General features: G+C 36.5%; 1 protein-coding gene across 2 annotated transcripts in view; it reads right to left on the bottom strand.

Annotated features, from left to right (window-relative positions):
* The window catches only part of Utx (Utx histone demethylase), a gene marked incomplete in the record, with an annotated part of 320,022 nt that overhangs the window by 58,555 nt on the left and 242,867 nt on the right, over nt 1–18,600 (bottom strand). For both annotated transcript variants that reach the window (XM_081756709.1, XM_081756710.1), the window contains 2 exon segments: nt 204–332; nt 5,372–5,547. In XM_081756709.1, coding sequence (XP_081612835.1) covers nt 204–332; nt 5,372–5,547 — 305 coding nt within the window.

The following is an 18,600-nucleotide window of genomic DNA, read 5'->3' as shown; positions in this document are numbered from 1 at the left end:
TCCTGAATTGCAACCGATTACCACAACTTTCTTTGAGCATTTAAACTTAGCCGAGAAAATATTTGGAGGTCTCCACGAGAACAGCTGTTTAGAATGTGTCTAATTGACAAGAAACAATCTTCGTTCAGAAGTCAATAGATGAACAGTGTATGCATGTAAAACGCAAGTGTACCTACAGGTGAGGATTATGAGGTTTCACTTACCTAGCTGACGACAAATATCTGCTTTGAGGTGAGTTGGCAGTTCCTTTTCTTGTAATAATTGTTCATAATGTTCTTTGGCAGTCTTATATTTCCCTTGGACTTCATACAAATGAGCAACATGAAAGCGAACTGGAAAGAAAAAAAGGAATACATGTTAATAGATATATAACCTAATAGGACGAAGACGCAATTTATTTCACATAATACTATCTAATAATGGTGGCGACTTTATAAGACTTTTCAATTAGAACAAATCACATTCTATTCTTCTAACAACACAACTATTCAAATTTGCTTAATCAGGCCGTTCCGAGGGTAGGGCAATCACCCAGGCGCCGAGCCATAGGAGCAGAGTTACAGTCTTCAGGAAAGTACAGTAAAGTGCCGAAAACTCGGCCTAATGTGAATCGAAGGGTGGCCGAATTTGTGAAAATACCGGGTTATCGGGAATGGGGTCAAAAAAGAATAAGTACAAGTGTTTCCTCGGAAAATACTATAATGTACTTGTATGTAATGGTTGTTTGAGAATAAACTGTCCAATTACCCTTACTTTATGAAGGCATAGTGCATGAAAGTCAATGAATATACGCTATAAAATAATTTACCTAATAAGATAGACCTCAGAAAATATTCGCCCGTGACTTTGAACGAGTCAGCACTTTTTTTTTATTTTATTTTATTTTATTTATTTGGACAGTTATCTGGACTGCCGAGTTTTATGGACTCTTACCGTAACAATTTTGCTGGATCCATTTCATTCTTGGAATTCAAGATACTTAGAAATGATGAACCTGTCGCCAAGTGTATTCATAATGAATACCATTATCATTTATAAGAGCAAATCGAAGTCAGAACAAAATCATTTATTTATTTATGTTGGATATGACTTTCTCACCAACAACATTGGTCTCGCAATTTACTTGCACTCTGAGCCTGTAAATTGAAGGGGTGGCCCTGGCAGTTGACTCATCTTTCAACAGAGGTCCAATAACTTTCCAGAACCGTAATAATCACCTAGAGCTTCTTAACAGCAAAGTAAGTATTGTCTTGAATGAGTACGACCCAGCTTCTGTTCCTTGTGACCACAAAGTGTTCAAATTCTGTTCGCACGGTTCGGACGAGAATTCAAACTAGAATCAATCGATCTTTTTACAATCTTGATTAATGTTTATGCATAAAACCAACTGAGCTACAGTACAGACTGACTCCCCATCCAGTGTGAGAATAATAAGAGGAAAAGAGTGAGCCGTTCCATATTACTTGAAACTATCCCGTGCAAGATACTAGCACTTTTACTAGAGTTAAGTAACAACACGCGTTTAGTTTGAATGCTTTGGTTCTTAGCACTAAATGCTTTGATCACGCGGGCAGGGAGTTGTCGTTGGCGTTCTGGCTTTACTATTGGGATGCTCCGGATTAAAAGTCTACGGCTGGCCATCCTGACATACTTTCAATATAAATTCTAACCGAATCCTATGGCTTTCTTTTCGTTATTGTAGCTACCAGATAGAATGGCTTTAGGCCTACATCTTAAAGTTCGTTAAAGAAATTATGGGCAATACTTTAAAAACTGACTATAAGTTGAGGGATAAACAAAATTACTATAAACTGAGGGATAAACAAAATTACTAATATACAAAAAATGACTATAAATTGAGGGACTTTAATGAGGGATAAACAAAATTACTACAAACATGTGATTATGACCAGAATACAATTAGTCGATTGCTACCTTCATAAATAATGGTAAGAAGCTAGAAAAGAATGTGACGTATTGTTCATAAATACCATAAGTATTTGTGATGTTCAAAAATACCATACAGTATGAACCAACCTCGATGCAGGAATCAGTCATTTCGAAGTTACTGGAGGCCAAAAACATGACAAAATGAACTTTAAAAGGTCCGCTAGTCCAATACTATGGGATCTACCGTAGTCGGTGAAGACTTCACTTAGGAACTAGTATATGCCCCATCCAAATATATTTCAGAATCCTGCATCCAGTACTTCCGCGACAATTTTTATAAAGGGAGTTTGACTACGGGCATATACTTGAAGTACTCAACAACTACCTCTATAAAAATTGTTGCGGAAGCACTGCTGGAATCTGAAACGAGCATATTTAGATGGTGCACGTACTACTACCTAAGTGAAGTCTTCACCCGACTACAGTAGGTCCCATAGTATTGGACCAATGGACCTTTAAAGTTCATTTTGTCATGTTTTCGGCAGCCTATAACTCTGAAATGGCGGATTTCTGCGCCGAAGTTGGTTTATACTTTTTGTCTTACCTTGGTGTCAGGAGTCACCTCCCAAACATTGTCAGTATATACACACAACAGAAAAATGTGAGTGTTACTTCTTTCAGAACGTATGAATACTTTATAAATTAAAAGTACACCTATTAAATGAAAATGAAAGAAAAGCTTTAAAATAAGGTACGTTTTAACAATATGAAAAAAAAAAAGTATCTCAGTGCATGTACGTTTCCATATGACCAAATTGCATCCGGTTGGTAGGTATTGTCATACAAGAACATAGTAATTGCACCTACGTAATTCTGTTTCGTTCCACTAAATTATCATTCGAAGGGGTCTGCGAAAGACAACCGTAAACCACAAAAGGAACTTTTTTTTCTTTTTCAAGGATCGTCTCTCATAAAGCAAACATTACAGGACAGAGACCGTAATCTGGTTGTTTATCGTGAGATGCCGAACAAAGTTCAGCTCCTAGTAACATCTTGTGCCATACAAATGGAACTTGACAATATTATCTTTGATGGAAACTTTCATTTCGTTTGTGCTATACAAAATAACTGTTAATGTTAAAAGCTTTTCGCTAGGCTGATCCTCACTTTCGTGAATTTACGAAGTGAGTCAGATAATACCTGCGAAATATTATTACACGAACTAATAATAATTACAAATTTAGAAACTGAGCCAGATAATACCTGTAAATTATTATTACCCGAACAAATAATTAATAAAAACTTTAGAAACTGAGCCAGATAATACCTGCAAAATGTTATTACACGAACTAATAATTATTAAAAATTTAGAAACAGCCAGATAATACCTGCAAAATGTTATTACCTGAACTAATAATTATCAAAAAAAAAAAAAAAAAAAATAGAAACTAAGCCAGCTAATAATTATCATCAAAATTTTACGTGAGCCAGATAATATCAAAATGGTACATGAACTGACAGAATCTACCACAGGATCAAACTGCATTTTGTGTGTGTGTGTTGGATGCATGTTGATCCATACGATTTTTTAATGCACTCCCAAACATTTTAGTGCGAGACAGAAAGGTCGGAGGCGAAAATGGAGTTACCCGAAAACTATCATACAATATAGAAATTAGGAATTACACTATTTTGAAGCTATCTTCAACTCTTCAGTTTCATTTAACAGGCGTTGTTCACTTTAATTTGTGCACGCCAAGTTTTCACACTCCGCGCAATCGAGTGATGTGTGTATCAGTGGAGTCATATTTATTTACGACATTGCCCTCTCGACTGAGGAAAAATTGACAATGCGTACAGAACCAAACGTTCTGTAACCTTCAACAGACAGCAACTTAGTTTACACTGACATATCAGAAATAATATAAAGTATATTAGCTTGAATTAGCCATTGTTTCTCGACTCAATAATGATGCGCACAGTTTAATAATTCAAATTTGTATTATTTGTGAAAATTCTTTATCTCCCGCCAGACGCATTCACAGTTTGCAGTCTTCAAAAGCTTGATTATCCACTTCATCACTAAACCTACCAAGAACACATTATGTAGAGTTATGCTGATTTTGGAAGAAAACTCTAGCTTAAATTTGTAGACTTCCTGCAATAAATTTTCACACTATAAATATAAAATTTATGGAATTTCTTTCAGGAAGTTGTTTAAGATCCCTCCGAGGCTAGTGAAGATGGTGGTGGTGATGATAAATGAAATCGTAGGATCAAGAAAGTGGGAGAATCCCAGGAAAATCCACGCACACGGTGTTGGTTGATCACAAAGCTCACCTTACACGTGTTGGGGAAGAACCAGGAATCCCACGCATCAGAAAGCACTCTACACTGAGCCCTATGGCTCCAGTAAATGTTTTATTATTATCGATAATTTTATGTCTTATTGAAAATTGGAACTCTTGTCGTGCTATTACGTAACAACAGTACTTATTGCTTGTAGGCATATATTTTTTTTCAGGCTCGACTCTAGCCATAGGAACTACATACACGGTTCTGATTGGTTGAAGTTATCAGTTTTTCCTACGTAGCATACATATGACAGAAAGCAAACGCCAAATGTTGTTGGCCCCCGTAGCCGAGCGTGCTAGTAATGAAAACCGCTTTTGGTGTGGGTTCAAATCCGGCCCAAGGAAATTTTTAAAATTTCATAAAACTTTTTTTTATTAAAATAAGATTATTTTCGCTTGTACGTAATATATAATGCATTAATTTTGATAAATATATAATGCATACAACTTTACTGATAAAAAAGTGATTTACTTTGCTACGAAACATAGCTGCGCGAGCGACAGCAAACGAAGGGGTAGTAGAGTAGATTTTGAGTTTATCGTCCCGTTCAGCAGCGAGGCTATATGAGACGTGGACCTACTGATTAACGTGAAATCCGAACCACATGAGCTCCCGCCGGGAATCGAACCCGGGTCTTCCGCGCCAAAGGCGCGTACGCTAACCGCTTAGCCACGGAGGAGCTCAGCAAACGAAGGGGGTTGGTTACAAGCCCCAGAGGGCTAGTTTCGTTCCACACTGACCATGATAATACGTCACACACTGGTGGTCCAACTTCGATATAAATCTAACCTCACCTGCTTCCTTGTGACCAACTTAAAGCATGTGGCTAGCCTCGAGCGCGAAAAAAAAACCTTCCTGTAGGCAGTTGTTCTGGTCTTATCAACTGCATATTACCGATGCATAAATATCTAAATACTTTCCTTTTCTGTGCAGATAAAGTAATATCCCAATACCGGCTATGTCTAAAGAGCACGTTGAAGTTCACACCACTTAAACCCTGAGAGATAAAGAGATTGTATTCTGTCAAGATTTGTATGTTGTAAGTTGACGTTGTACTAATTTCTAGATATGAAAGCCGCCACTGACATTTTCACGTCAAAATAAGTTTAAAATGATGCCCACTTACTTTCCAACTTGGAGAACGTGCACGGGCTAGCATCAATAAGAGCGAGCTGAAAGTGTTTCAATGACGACTCAAAGTCATTGTTCACTTTGAACATCAACCCAAGGCGCAGATGGACTTCATTGGCCCGGCTGAAGCTCGGATCCACATACAGAACTTGTTGGAAAGACTTGATTGCCCTGGAAAACAAATAAACGAACAATTTATTAGCACATTATTCCATTGGCTTACATATCAATTTCCAATACAAATATTTATATATAGTCAAAGCGAATCAATATAGTTTTAACGGGAAGTGTGAAATAATCCCTTTTTAGTCATTAAGATACCTTCTACTGCTTTCTCCTTCTCTGACTGTGAAATTAATTGCAATTAAAATCTTATTTCAACGTTCTAGCTATACTGAAATATCGCTTCTAGTCAGATCAGAGAAGTAAGGAAATGTTCGGTCTGGGCAAAGGAAAGATGGAGGGCTGGTGGTGTTAGCACTGCAGCGTCATGAGGACAATTGCAACGCTACTTGAAAGGAACGGGTGCCAATGTGATCGCCACGTACCATCTCAAAAGGCATGAGTGCCACAAGCAGGGCCGATTAACCCATCTCGAGGCCCGGGGCTAGAAATAATGTGGCCCCTGCTGACTTCTCCTAATACATTTCTGTGAACGTGCTGTAGGAAATTTCAGGGAATACACGTAGTTCTATGACATCAATTATTCTATGCATTAGATGCTGATACAGCTAATGAAACTTTCCAGATGCATTTAAAAACTCACAAATTTATCATGTGCATCTACGCAGTGATTAAATTTTTCTGCCGGATTGGGACTGCATATTCTATAATAATATGAGGCTTCAGAACACTTCTATTCAACGAGAAAATATGAATCACGAGTCTCATGCACTATATTCTGTAGTGGGACCGCAAATTCGCCATTTCTTTTTGCGAATAAATATTCTTTTTTTTTTCATTTTTAAAAACCTGCAACAGAATTCGTATTCATTTACTTCTTTAAAATACAAATCCGTGTTGAGTGTTCTTTTTTTTCCCTAGCTGGAAACCAGACATTCTGTCTGCCTTCACGAGTTCCCCCTGTCTGACCTGTAGGTCAACAGCAGTTAAGATAAACATTCTCCCCTTCTGGTTCGATACAGAAGCTTGGTTCTTTTTCTATATTGATGTAGTCTTTTAACAAGTTAGATTATTATTATTATTATTATTATTATTAGTGGTAGAATACTGTTAAGGAAACCCATATAGATTGTGTATCTCTTTAAATGTCATTTTTGCTTCTAAAAGGAAGATTCTTTTTCGTTCTTCGAAGCATTAAATATATATGTATGTCTTTGGTCTAAAACAAGTAAGATAAACTGTCGAAGGGTCTTGAGTTCATTATGTATAAAACCTTTCAAGTTTATTACTTGAAATCTTTTATGTTTTATTATATGTTTATAGTATAAGATACTATTTGTACAATTCTCTGTAATATCTCGATGTAACCTCATTCTTCCAGAGAAAGGGGCTCACACACATAAATTCAAGGACTACACATCACATGCACACGCATGCGCACACACACAATCTTATCTTTTGCCTGGCTCCGCCCAAGGCACCTTGTTCTAGCCAATCTAGATGTTAATGGCATGGCTCGTTCCAATAGCTAGCGTCTCCGCCCCTCAGAGTGGAACTCTTCCGAGCTCCTTGTGCACCCAAACCGTGTGCAAAGCCAATAATCTTTCTTTTCAGGATACGGGTCCCCTTCGGGCTCCGCCCTAGGTACTTTTTAAATCTCCACGCATGCTCAACCTCTGCCCTTACGGTCCTAGTGCAACGTTTGCTCACGTTACTATTTTGCACACAGACCGTAAATTGGTGCCTCTTGCACCTCCGACCGAGGCCCTTAAAAACGCGTGTTTTGGCCTCTCTCGTCGGACAACGTCCCTCTCCTGAACCCCTCAAAAACGTGCAAACTACGAGGAGTACGCAATTCGTTAGGCACGTTTCAGTTCAAGAACTATCACAAAGAAGTCTCTAATTGTCCATCCCTCTGCCTTCCAACCTCTCTGCCTCTACGGAGGCCTGCCTACTCAATCTCTTGGTTACCTACCTCACTACCTTGGTTTACCCAGTACTTGGCAATCTGTTTCCAAAAGCTCGATGGCTCAGCCAGGGTTCTCCCATAATTGCTGGTCGGCTTAGGAAACTGACAGTCAAAGTACTACCCTACCTAATCCTCACAGTAACTTGGCAATCTGTTTCTAAAAGCAAGATGGCTCAGCCAGGGTTCTCCCATAATTGCTGGTCTGCTTAAAAAACTGACGGCTAAAGTTACCTCCTTCCGAACTTCGCAATCTACTTCCGCAAGTTTCGCTTCAGCCCGGACTCGCTCCAGAAACTGCTGGCAAGCTTAGGAAGTTAACGGCTAAAGTTCTGTCGCACCCCTATTTGATGTGTGTTTTAACAGACTCTAAGTTTATTGCTTAGCTGGCCTAAAACGCACCGGTAAATCAAATAGTTACTCCCTGTTTAATGTCTGTTCGCAGACCGGTAAATCAAACGGTAAACCCTTACACCTTCCTTATTTGATGTCTGTTCGCAGACCGGTAAATCAAACGGTAACCTTAATTCCTTCTGGTAACCAACTTTGTTCAAACGGTAACCTTTACACCTACCCTATTTGATGTCTGTTCGCAGACCGGTAAATCAAACGGTAACCTGTTCCTAACCTCTGGTAACCTACCCTATTTGATGTCTGTTCGCAGACCGGTAAATCAAATAGTATACCTCTTACCTACCTACCCACTAGGACTGATTCGTGCCCTCCCAGTCTAGTGCAGTTTTGTTTTATTTTGTAAAAAGTGCTACAGTCAAGTTTGTGTTTATCAGTAACATTTAGTAAGTTATATTTACTACCTATTGGAACGTCACCACGTAAGTTAAAACTCTTTTATATAAATAAACACAGTACTTACACTACCGCCCCGGCTCTGGTTCTTGTAATTTATTTAAAGCCAATAAACTGCAGGCTTACTGCAAGGAACATATTTCTCAAGTTTTGTTTCAAGAAATATCCCAAAGGATTGTTTGGTTATCAAACCTTAATCAGGATAACAATTCCATTGTTTCCATTAGAAGTTAAGTCTTGGCCACGGCCAACGCTACCGTGTAATACTAAAATTCTTCAAACTGTTTTGTTAGCTGAGTTCCTGTTTCCAGTATAACTTTACCGCTCGAGTTATAGTTGGTGTTTTGCAAAAACTTTGGTTAACTAAATAAAAGTATTTTGGTAAATTACAAAACTCTCTTGTGTGGGTGCCGGTCTAAGCAAACGCATACCGCCGGCCCGCCACAAAATTTGGTGGCAGCGGTGGGATATCTTGAACAACCTAGGATATCGTGAACTTTTTGCACAGCCTTAGGATATCAGGAATAATCGTGACATCGTAAACTTTGATACCAGTTTAAGTTATTTAAGTGAACTGTGTTTTGTGCATGTGCATTTTTGCATGTGTGATATTTATTGTGTGCTGAAAGTTTTTTCCATCTGTTTAACTTTCATTCCATCCTCCTTGGCGGAAGCGAAAAAGGGAAAAGGACGCTTTTGTTGTTTGACTGGCCATCAATCAGCAAAACATCCTGCTCACTGTATCGTGACGCCAAACGCACATTAGTGATTTCAGTTCATTAGTGTTTAAATAAGTGCAGTGCATCTTAGTGTTGAAATTAGGCATTTAAAGCCCCATACAGGTGATAAACTCATCGTGAATTTAGATTTAGTTAGGTTAAGTGAAAAATTCCTCTCAGAAACCACTATTGCTCAAACCTTCGAGTTTTCGCAAATCTAAGAGGTTCATTCATTTATTTAATTTGTTGTTTCCACGTTGAAACGTAATTTGAATTTTTAATCATGGCAGAAGCTGACGGAAGTAACGTACAACCAGAATATGTTAAAGTTTCTCAGGCAATTCAGGTTATTGCAGAACCATTTACAGGAGATCGTTCTAAGTTAAGGCAATTTATTGATAGTTGTGAAATTGCTCAAGGGTTAGTTAACCCCCGTGACAAACCTGTATTGTTAAAGTTTATTAAGTCGAAAATTTTAGGAGAACCTAAAAATCGTATTTTAGTTAGATTGAACGTAGATACTTGGAAAGCAGTTAAGACAATTTTAGAAGAGAATTATGCTACACATAAATCTATTGATTATTATGCTTGTTTATTGTTTTCTGCCAGGCAAGGCAAAAATGAGGGTATTAGCTCATGGGCTAGCAAATTAGATACAATTCGAGCTGATCTGAAAGCTGCTGCTTCGAAAATATGTAGTAAAACTGAAAGAGCTGGTGCTCATTCACTTATTGATCATTTGACAAAAGCATCTTTTGTCCAGGGAATTAGCAATCCCCGCATTCAAACAGTAATTCGTGGTAAAAGTACAGAAAATGATAGTTTCGCTCAATTAGTAGATTTCGCTCTAGTTGAAGAGTCGCACATATTGTCTCAGAAACGAAAGCCATTAGATTCTAAGAATGAAGATAGGGCAAATTCTTCAAATCATAACCATAAGTCAGAGAAGAAAGAAAATAGGAAATTTTCCCAGAAAAAGCATTCTGAAAGTAAATCTAGAGATTCTCATAACTCTTCTCATTCCCGTAAGGATAGTAGAAATTTTAAGAAAAAGGTTCATTGTTTAGAAGATTGCGATCATTCAGTAGACTCGCATGAAGAACCGCATGATAAACATTGTAGTAAAAATAGTAACAAATTAGAGGATTCCAATTCTTGTTGTGTTTTACGTTGTACACACTCCTATCATTGTCGTGCAAAGCGTAACCATACTTGTGCAAAGAAGCGTATCCATGTTTGTACCCGAAAGAACACAAGTTCTCCGCGTTGTTCTCATCACCGGCAAACGCGCAGTCCTTCTCCGCGTAGTTCTCGTTGCCGCAAAACGCAAAGCCGTTCCCCGCGTCGCATTCAGCGTCGCCCAGCGCGAGATCCTTCTCCGCGCCGTCCTCAATGTCATCGCCCAGCGTGTGCTCATTCTCCGCGTCGCACTCAGCGTCGCCGATCGCATAGTCATTCTCCGCGTCGCACTCAGCAACGCCCAGCGCGTAGTCCTTCGCCGCGTCGCCTAGTGTATGTGTGTCCCCAGCGCCGTACACCGCGCAAACCTTCTCCGCGACCAAAACCGAATAATGTCTCACCGCGTCGTCATCCCGTCGTTGACACGCATGATTGTGAATTGAAAGAGAAATGCCGTGCTGACCACAGCACCAAGCCAAAATCTTGTAGCAAGAATAAGTCTTTATGTTGTTTATCGAAACACAACTCCTCAAAAGTTAAATTAGAGAAACGTGTTGATAGTAATAAAAATCAGAATGATAATGTTAAAAAGATTTTCCTTTGTTCCACTGAACAAACGAGTGATAATTGTACGAAGGTGTCCCCACCTCAGAAACCTGATCGAAATTCTGTTAAGTCTGATACAATTGGACGTTACGCAAAATTATGCGAATGTTCCACTAAGAGTATAATCGATAAAAAGGGTAAAATTAAAGTACGAATGATGGATTTAAATAAAAATCACGAAATGTTATTAGATTCAGGCTCAGATCTATCGCTTATTAAGTATAGCCATTTACGTAAGTCAATGTTGAGAAAGATACATAGATGTGACTCCACTCCAGTGCATGAATTCAATAATTTTCATGCCCATACGTTAAATACATTAAATCTTAAATTAGAAATAGGCAAGAATAGAGTGACTCATACTTTTCATGTAATGCGTAGTGATTTATTACCTCCTAATGTAGCTGGTATAATAGGCAGAGATTTTCTTCTTGAACATCATTGTGTAATTTCATATAACGAACAAGCTGAATTGAAAATTGATGTAGGAACTAAAGTAAAGATCCCAGCACGTACCGAAAAGCTAATTAAAGTTAAGACTGAAAATAATGGGATAGGATTTTTGTCTAAACGCACTTTGGCAAACGGTGTATTCCTGCCAGACGCTATAGTTAAAGCATCCAATAACAAATGTGTTACTAGCATTTTGAATTTAACTAAAAATGAGGTAGACGTACAAATTCCTCCAATCTCTTTAGATTTTGAACCACTTCTTGATATGACAAAATCTCATAATGTTTATGCATTGAGCAAATCTGACAATGCAAGTCAAACTAAAAAATTAAAATCGCGTTTAAAATTACTTAGGCAAAACTTGCGATTAGACCATTTAAATTCAAAAGAGAAAGCGTTAATACTGTCTCATTGTGAAGAATATCATAATTTATTTTATTTAGAGGGAGACAAACTCTCCTACACTAATGTGATTGAACATAGCATCCCCATTCATCCCGACAAACGAGGTACAGTCGTGACTCAGAAACCGTACCGTATTCCAAAGGTACATAAGGCAGAAGTACAAAATCAAATCAACAAGATGTTAGATGAAGGTATAATTTCCCCAAGCAAGAGTCCTTGGAATTTTCCGATATTAATAGTGCCAAAAAAGATGGATGCATCAGGCAAACCTAAGATTCGTATATGTTTAGATTTTCGTAGGCTTAATCAGATTACTATTGGAGATAGCTTTCCTTTACCGAATATTACAAAAATACTAAATCAGTTAGGGCAATCAAAATACTTTACAACCTTGGATTTAGCCAGTTCGTACCAACAGATTCGAATTAAACCTGAAGACCGTAGTAAAACCGCCTTCAGTACACCATATGGTCATTACGAGTATAATCGCATGAGCTTTGGATTATGCGGTGCCCCCGCAACATTTCAGAAAATGATGAATATTGTTCTATCCGGATTGCAAGAATTAAAGTGTTTTTCGTATTTAGACGATTGTTGTATCTATAGTAGAAACTTAAAGAAACATATGTCAAGATTAAAACTTATATTTAATAGGTTTCGAACCTACAACCTCAAACTTCAGCCTGATAAGTGTGAATTTCTTAAAAAGGAAGTAACATATTTAGGACATCAAATAACAGATCAAGGTCTAAAGCCAAACCCTCGCTTAATTGAAAAAGTGTTACATTTTCCGCATCCGAAAACTGTCAAGCAATTGCGTGGATTTTTAGGATTAAGTTCTTATTACCATAAATTTATTAAAGGCTATAGCAATATAGCCAAACCTCTCACTCTTTTGTTAAAAAAAAATGTTCCATTCAAGTGGGAAACTAAACAAGAACTAGCGTTCCAAACTTTAAAAAAAAAATTAACAACACCACCTCTCCTTCAATATCCTGACATGAGCCGTCCCTTTATTATTACCTGTGACGCCTCAGAAGTCGCAATTGGAGCTATCTTGTCTCAAGGCCAAATTGGCCAAGACAAACCAATCGCTTACGCTAGTCGTACACTTAATAATGCTAAAAGAAATTACTCCACAACCAAACGTGAATTACTTGCGATAGTTTGGACTGCCAAACTATTCCGCCCATACATCTTTAAAAAGGAAACCACCTTTGTTACTAACCACAAACCTTTGCTTTAGGTGTTTAGCGTAAAAGATCCTAGTAGTAGACTTTTAAAATGGAAAATTAAGCTAGAAAAATATAATTATAAGATTGTTTATAAAGCTGATGCATTGAGTCGTATTGCATATTTAAACCCCAATCCAGAAGGTCAACCTTCTACCCTTAACAAAGAAACAAAGAGTAGAATTCTAAAAGAGTTTCACAACCTTCCTACCGGTGGACACCAAGGTATTCATCAAACTATAGCTAAAATCAAATCGTACTTAGAATTAAACAATATCGATCCAAAATCGTAAAAAAAACTAAACACCAATGTCAAAAAATACATAAAAAAATGTAAGTCGTGTCAAAAAAACAAACTCACCCAACCTAATGTCAAACTTCCCATGGTTTTAACCACCACTCCTAAAGTAGTATTTAAGAAATGTGCTTTAGATCTTGTAGGGCCGTTTCCTGAGAGTTCTCTCGGAAACAAATACATCTTAACATGCCAAGATAAATTATCAAAATATTTAATGACCATTCCCCTACAGCAACAAGATGCAAAAACCGTAGCTGAAGCCTTTGTGACAAAATTTGTTTGTGTTTTCGGTATACCCCAAACCATTTTAACCGATCAAAAAACTAATTTTATAAGCAATACCTTTAAAAAAATGTGTCGCATATTCCAAATTAGAAAACTACATACTAGTGCATTCCACCCTCAAACTAACTTCGTTAAAAAAATTCATAAATCTCTTGCTGAGTATCTAAAGCATTATGTGTCTAAAAATCAACTAAACTGGGACGTCTGGTTGCCATACGCTGCATTTGCTTACAATACAACTCCTCATTCAGTAACTAACTATACTCCACACGAGTTGATGTTTGGCCGGATGGCTAACATCCCTGGTATATTACAAAAACAAACTACCAACATTAATTACGCGTATGATAATTACATCAAAACCCTAAAGCAGAAGCTTCAGAACAGTTACAAGTTAGCTAAATCAAAATTAAAACAATCTAAGGTTAAAAACAAAAAACAATATAATAAAACCGCCTCTCATAAAGAACAATTGTTTAAAGTAGGCGATCAAGTATTACTTAAAGATAAATCTGTTAAAAGAGAACGATCCAAAAAATTGGGTTCACAGTGAATCGGTCCATACAAAGTAGTTAAAATTAAAGGTGTTAATTATACTATTGCTAATCAAAAAAAAACATTTGTAATTCATACTAATAGGTTAAAGTTATATTATTAGTAAATACTATTAGTAGGTAATGTAGTTTCCATTTTTGTTCGCAGCCATCATAAAACATCCTCTCTCCTTGTCTGCTTGCTTAATTATATATATATATATAAAACTTTTAGTTATATATTCTGAGTATTCTCATCTAAAACTTTAATTAAGTGTAATCACCCAAAAACTCCCCAAGGTTAAGCAAATGTAAAAATACATACATGGTAAAAAACCAAAAAGGAATATCTAATTAACTTCATAAATTTAATTTGGTTGTTTAAAATCTAAAAATTCTAATTTTGGTATTTCAAATGTTAATTATCAATGACTCTTATTTAATTATTTACGATAATTAAATCAGATGTCATTTCATATGTTAAATATTATTAAATAATCTTTTAAAAACTATTTATAACACTGTGTTGTCTATTAAACGTAATCAATACTCGTAATCAAACATATATAAATTTGCATGTCATAAAATCTATATCAATTGTTTTCATCAATCAGAAAAAATTCTTGGTTATGTTATTAGTTTACCTTTAACTAATAATTTAAAATTTAATATGTATAAATTAATTCCATTTCCAACTTTATACAGCCTCAAAATCCGTATTTGGTTATTAAAGTATCAAAGCAATCTTACCATAGTATTGTAAAATTAATAAACATATGTTTAATACTTGTAAAAAATTAACCTTAAATAAAAACTGTAAAGCTTATAATCCAAATTCCTTAATCAGTTCTCAAAAAATATATATAAGTAACAATACAAGTAAAAATTTGCTGCCACTACTAAATAATAACATTAATTGTTGTATATTCTCAAACTCAAAAATTAATATTAAGAATATGGAATTTACTTTACCATTAAATCATATCATACACAAAATTACAAATTTACAATATGTCAGCCATCGTGTTAAGGATGTTAAAAAATTAATTAATAAACAAAAATGGCAAATAAAACAAAGTAATCATATATTTTCTTATTCTATTTTAACTTATATAATCATGTTTACTATTTTAATATTTCTTTGTGTGTATTGTAGTTTTAAGTTTAATTGTTGTAAACATAGGAATAAATGGTGTAATTCAAACTGTATCAAAACCATATGTTTTAAGCCAACAATCATTGCAGGTATACAACCAAATAGTCCAGCTCTTAATGCTACTTATCGAGCTGCTTCTGGTGAAATAACTTTTAACAAAAAATCACAAAATGATAATTCACCTCATCTCAATCAAAGAATTACTAGGTCTAGGAACTATCGTTAAAAATTTAATTTTGGAAAATTTTTTTTAAATTTTGATTATAGTTAGTACGAAAAATTTTTGCCTTACAGTTAAAATTTAAATTTTGCCTTCCAGTTAAAATTTTTCTTTCCCTAGGAAAGACTGTAGTGGGACCGCAAATTCGCCATTTCTTTTTGCGAATAAATATTCTTTTTTTTTTCATTTTTAAAAACCTGCAACAGAATTCGTATTCATTTACTTCTTTAAAATACAAATCCGTGTTGAGTGTTCTTTTTTTTCCCTAGCTGGAAACCAGACATTCTGTCTGCCTTCACGAGTTCCCCCTGTCTGACCTGTAGGTCAACAGCAGTTAAGATAAACATTCTCCCCTTCTGGTTCGATACAGAAGCTTGGTTCTTTTTCTATATTGATGTAGTCTTTTAACAAGTTAGATTATTATTATTATTATTATTATTATTAGTGGTAGAATACTGTTAAGGAAACCCATATAGATTGTGTATCTCTTTAAATGTCATTTTTGCTTCTAAAAGGAAGATTCTTTTTCGTTCTTCGAAGCATTAAATATATATGTATGTCTTTGGTCTAAAACAAGTAAGATAAACTGTCGAAGGATCTTAAGTTCATTATGTATAAAACCTTTCAAGTTTATTACTTGAAATCTTTTATGTTTTATTATATGTTTATAGTATAAGATACTATTTGTACAATTCTCTGTAATATCTCGATGTAACCTCATTCTTCCAGAGAAAGGGGCTCACACACATAAATTCAAAAACTACACATCACATGCACACGCATGCGCACACACACAATCTTATCTTTTGCCTGGCTCCGCCCAAGGCACCTTATTCTAGCCAATCTAGATGTTAATGGCATGGCTCGTTCCAATAGCTAGCGTCTCCGCCCCTCAAAGTGGAACTCTTCCGAGCTCCTTGTGCACCCAAACCGTGTGCAAAGCCAATAATCTTTCTTTTCAAAATACGGGTCCCCTTCGGGCTCCGCCCTAGGTACTTTTTAAATCTCCACGCATGCTCAACCTCTGCCCTTACGGTCCTAGTGCAACGTTTGCTCACGTTACTATTTTGCACACAAACCGTAAATTGGTGCCTCTTGCACCTCCGACCGAGGCCCTTAAAAACGCGTGTTTTGGCCTCTCTCGTCGGACAACGTCCCTCTCCTAAACCCCTCAAAAACGTGCAAACTACAAGGAGTACGCAATTCGTTAGGCACGTTTCAATTCAAAAACTATCACAAAAAAGTCTCTAATTGTCCATCCCTCTGCCTTCCAACCTCTCTGCCTCTACGGAGGCCTGCCTACTCAATCTCTTGGTTACCTACCTCACTACCTTGGTTTACCCAGTACTTGGCAATCTATTTCCAAAAGCTCAATGGCTCAGCCAGGGTTCTCCCATAATTACTGGTCGGCTTAAAAAACTAACAGTCAAAGTACTACCCTACCTAATCCTCACAGTAACTTGGCAATCTATTTCTAAAAACAAAATGGCTCAGCCAGGGTTCTCCCATAATTGCTGGTCTGCTTAAAAAACTAACGGCTAAAATTACCTCCTTCCGAACTTCGCAATCTACTTCCGCAAGTTTCGCTTCAGCCCGGACTCGCTCCAAAAACTGCTGGCAAGCTTAAAAAGTTAACGGCTAAAGTTCTGTCGCACCCCTATTTAATGTGTGTTTTAACAAACTCTAAGTTTATTGCTTAACTGGCCTAAAACGCACCGGTAAATCAAATAGTTACTCCCTGTTTAATGTCTATTCGCAAACCGGTAAATCAAACGGTAAACCCTTACACCTTCCTTATTTAATATCTATTCACAAACCGGTAAATCAAACGGTAACCTTAATTCCTTCTAATAACCAACTTTGTTCAAACAATAACCTTTACACCTACCCTATTTGATGTCTGTTCGCAGACCGGTAAATCAAACAGTAACCTGTTCCTAACCTCTGGTAACCTACCCTATTTGATGTCTGTTCGCAAACCGGTAAATCAAATAGTATACCTCTTACCTACCTACCCACTAGGACTGATTCGTGCCCTCCCAGTCTAGTGCAATTTTGTTTTATTTTGTAAAAAGTGCTACAGTCAAGTTTGTGTTTATCAGTAACATTTAGTAAGTTATATTTACTACCTATTAAAACGTCACCACGTAAGTTAAAACTCTTTTATATAAATAAACACAGTACTTACACTACCGCCCCAGCTCTGGTTCTTGTAATTTATTTAAAGCCAATAAACTGCAGGCTTACTGCAAAAAACATATTTCTCAAGTTTTGTTTCAAAAAATATCCCAAAAAATTGTTTGGTTATCAAACCTTAATCAAGATAACAATTCCATTGTTTCCATTAAAAATTAAATCTTGGCCACGGCCAACGCTACCGTGTAATACTAAAATTCTTCAAACTGTTTTATTAACTAAATTCCTATTTCCAATATAACTTTACCGCTCAAATTATAGTTGGTGTTTTACAAAAACTTTGGTTAACTAAATAAAAGTATTTTAGTAAATTACAAAACTCTCTTGTGTGGGTGCCGGTCTAAGCAAACGCATACCGCCGGCCCGCCACAATTCGATCATTTTTTAATAACTGATTTATGTTAATTTATTACGACGTAAGATTTTATTATGGGTGTAAGAAACTAAGGAATGTTTCTTCTTTTTGGTCATATTTTATCTTACAATGATAATTGTATGTTGTATGATTGCTTCTAGACAGCCAGTTGAGATTTTGACCAGAGTGAGGGGGCGTCGACTTGGGAGGCCCGGTACTACAACCCTCCTTAATCCGGCCCTGGTCACACGAAGGCTGGGCTGTTGCACTACGTATTTCGGAGAATTTGTGGAGGACAACACTGTGTCAGTGGGTTCATTCGAAGTTCCCTGTTTACTCCCACATTGACATTCCACCATTTTGTCATTATCAGGGATGTAATGGAGTATATACAAGAGTAAACGTCGTTCAGGGCCCTAATAAAGGGTATTACACTGGGTATACGCTTTTTTTTTTTTTAACAAGAAGTCAAGCATGAACAATCAGCGAAAAAAGTCCTTTCCGTTTGGTAAAATTTATTTGGGGAATAATGGTGCTACAGCTGGAATGTACACTCATGTCCAAAATTATTGTCGCATATCTATAACTATCTTCTTGTAAGAATATAATTTAATAATGATTTTGCAGGGTACTTTTTAATATTCATACTATGTGTATGATCGAGAAATGTATATTTGTGGTAAATTTCATA

Source organism: Thermobia domestica, chromosome 4 (genome assembly GCF_964235325.1).
Source record: "Thermobia domestica chromosome 4, izTheDome1.hap1.1, whole genome shotgun sequence".
Lineage (NCBI taxonomy): Eukaryota > Metazoa > Arthropoda > Insecta > Zygentoma > Lepismatidae > Thermobia > Thermobia domestica.
Note: the sequence above shows the minus strand (reverse complement) of the source record. Positions and strands in the feature narration are given on the sequence as shown.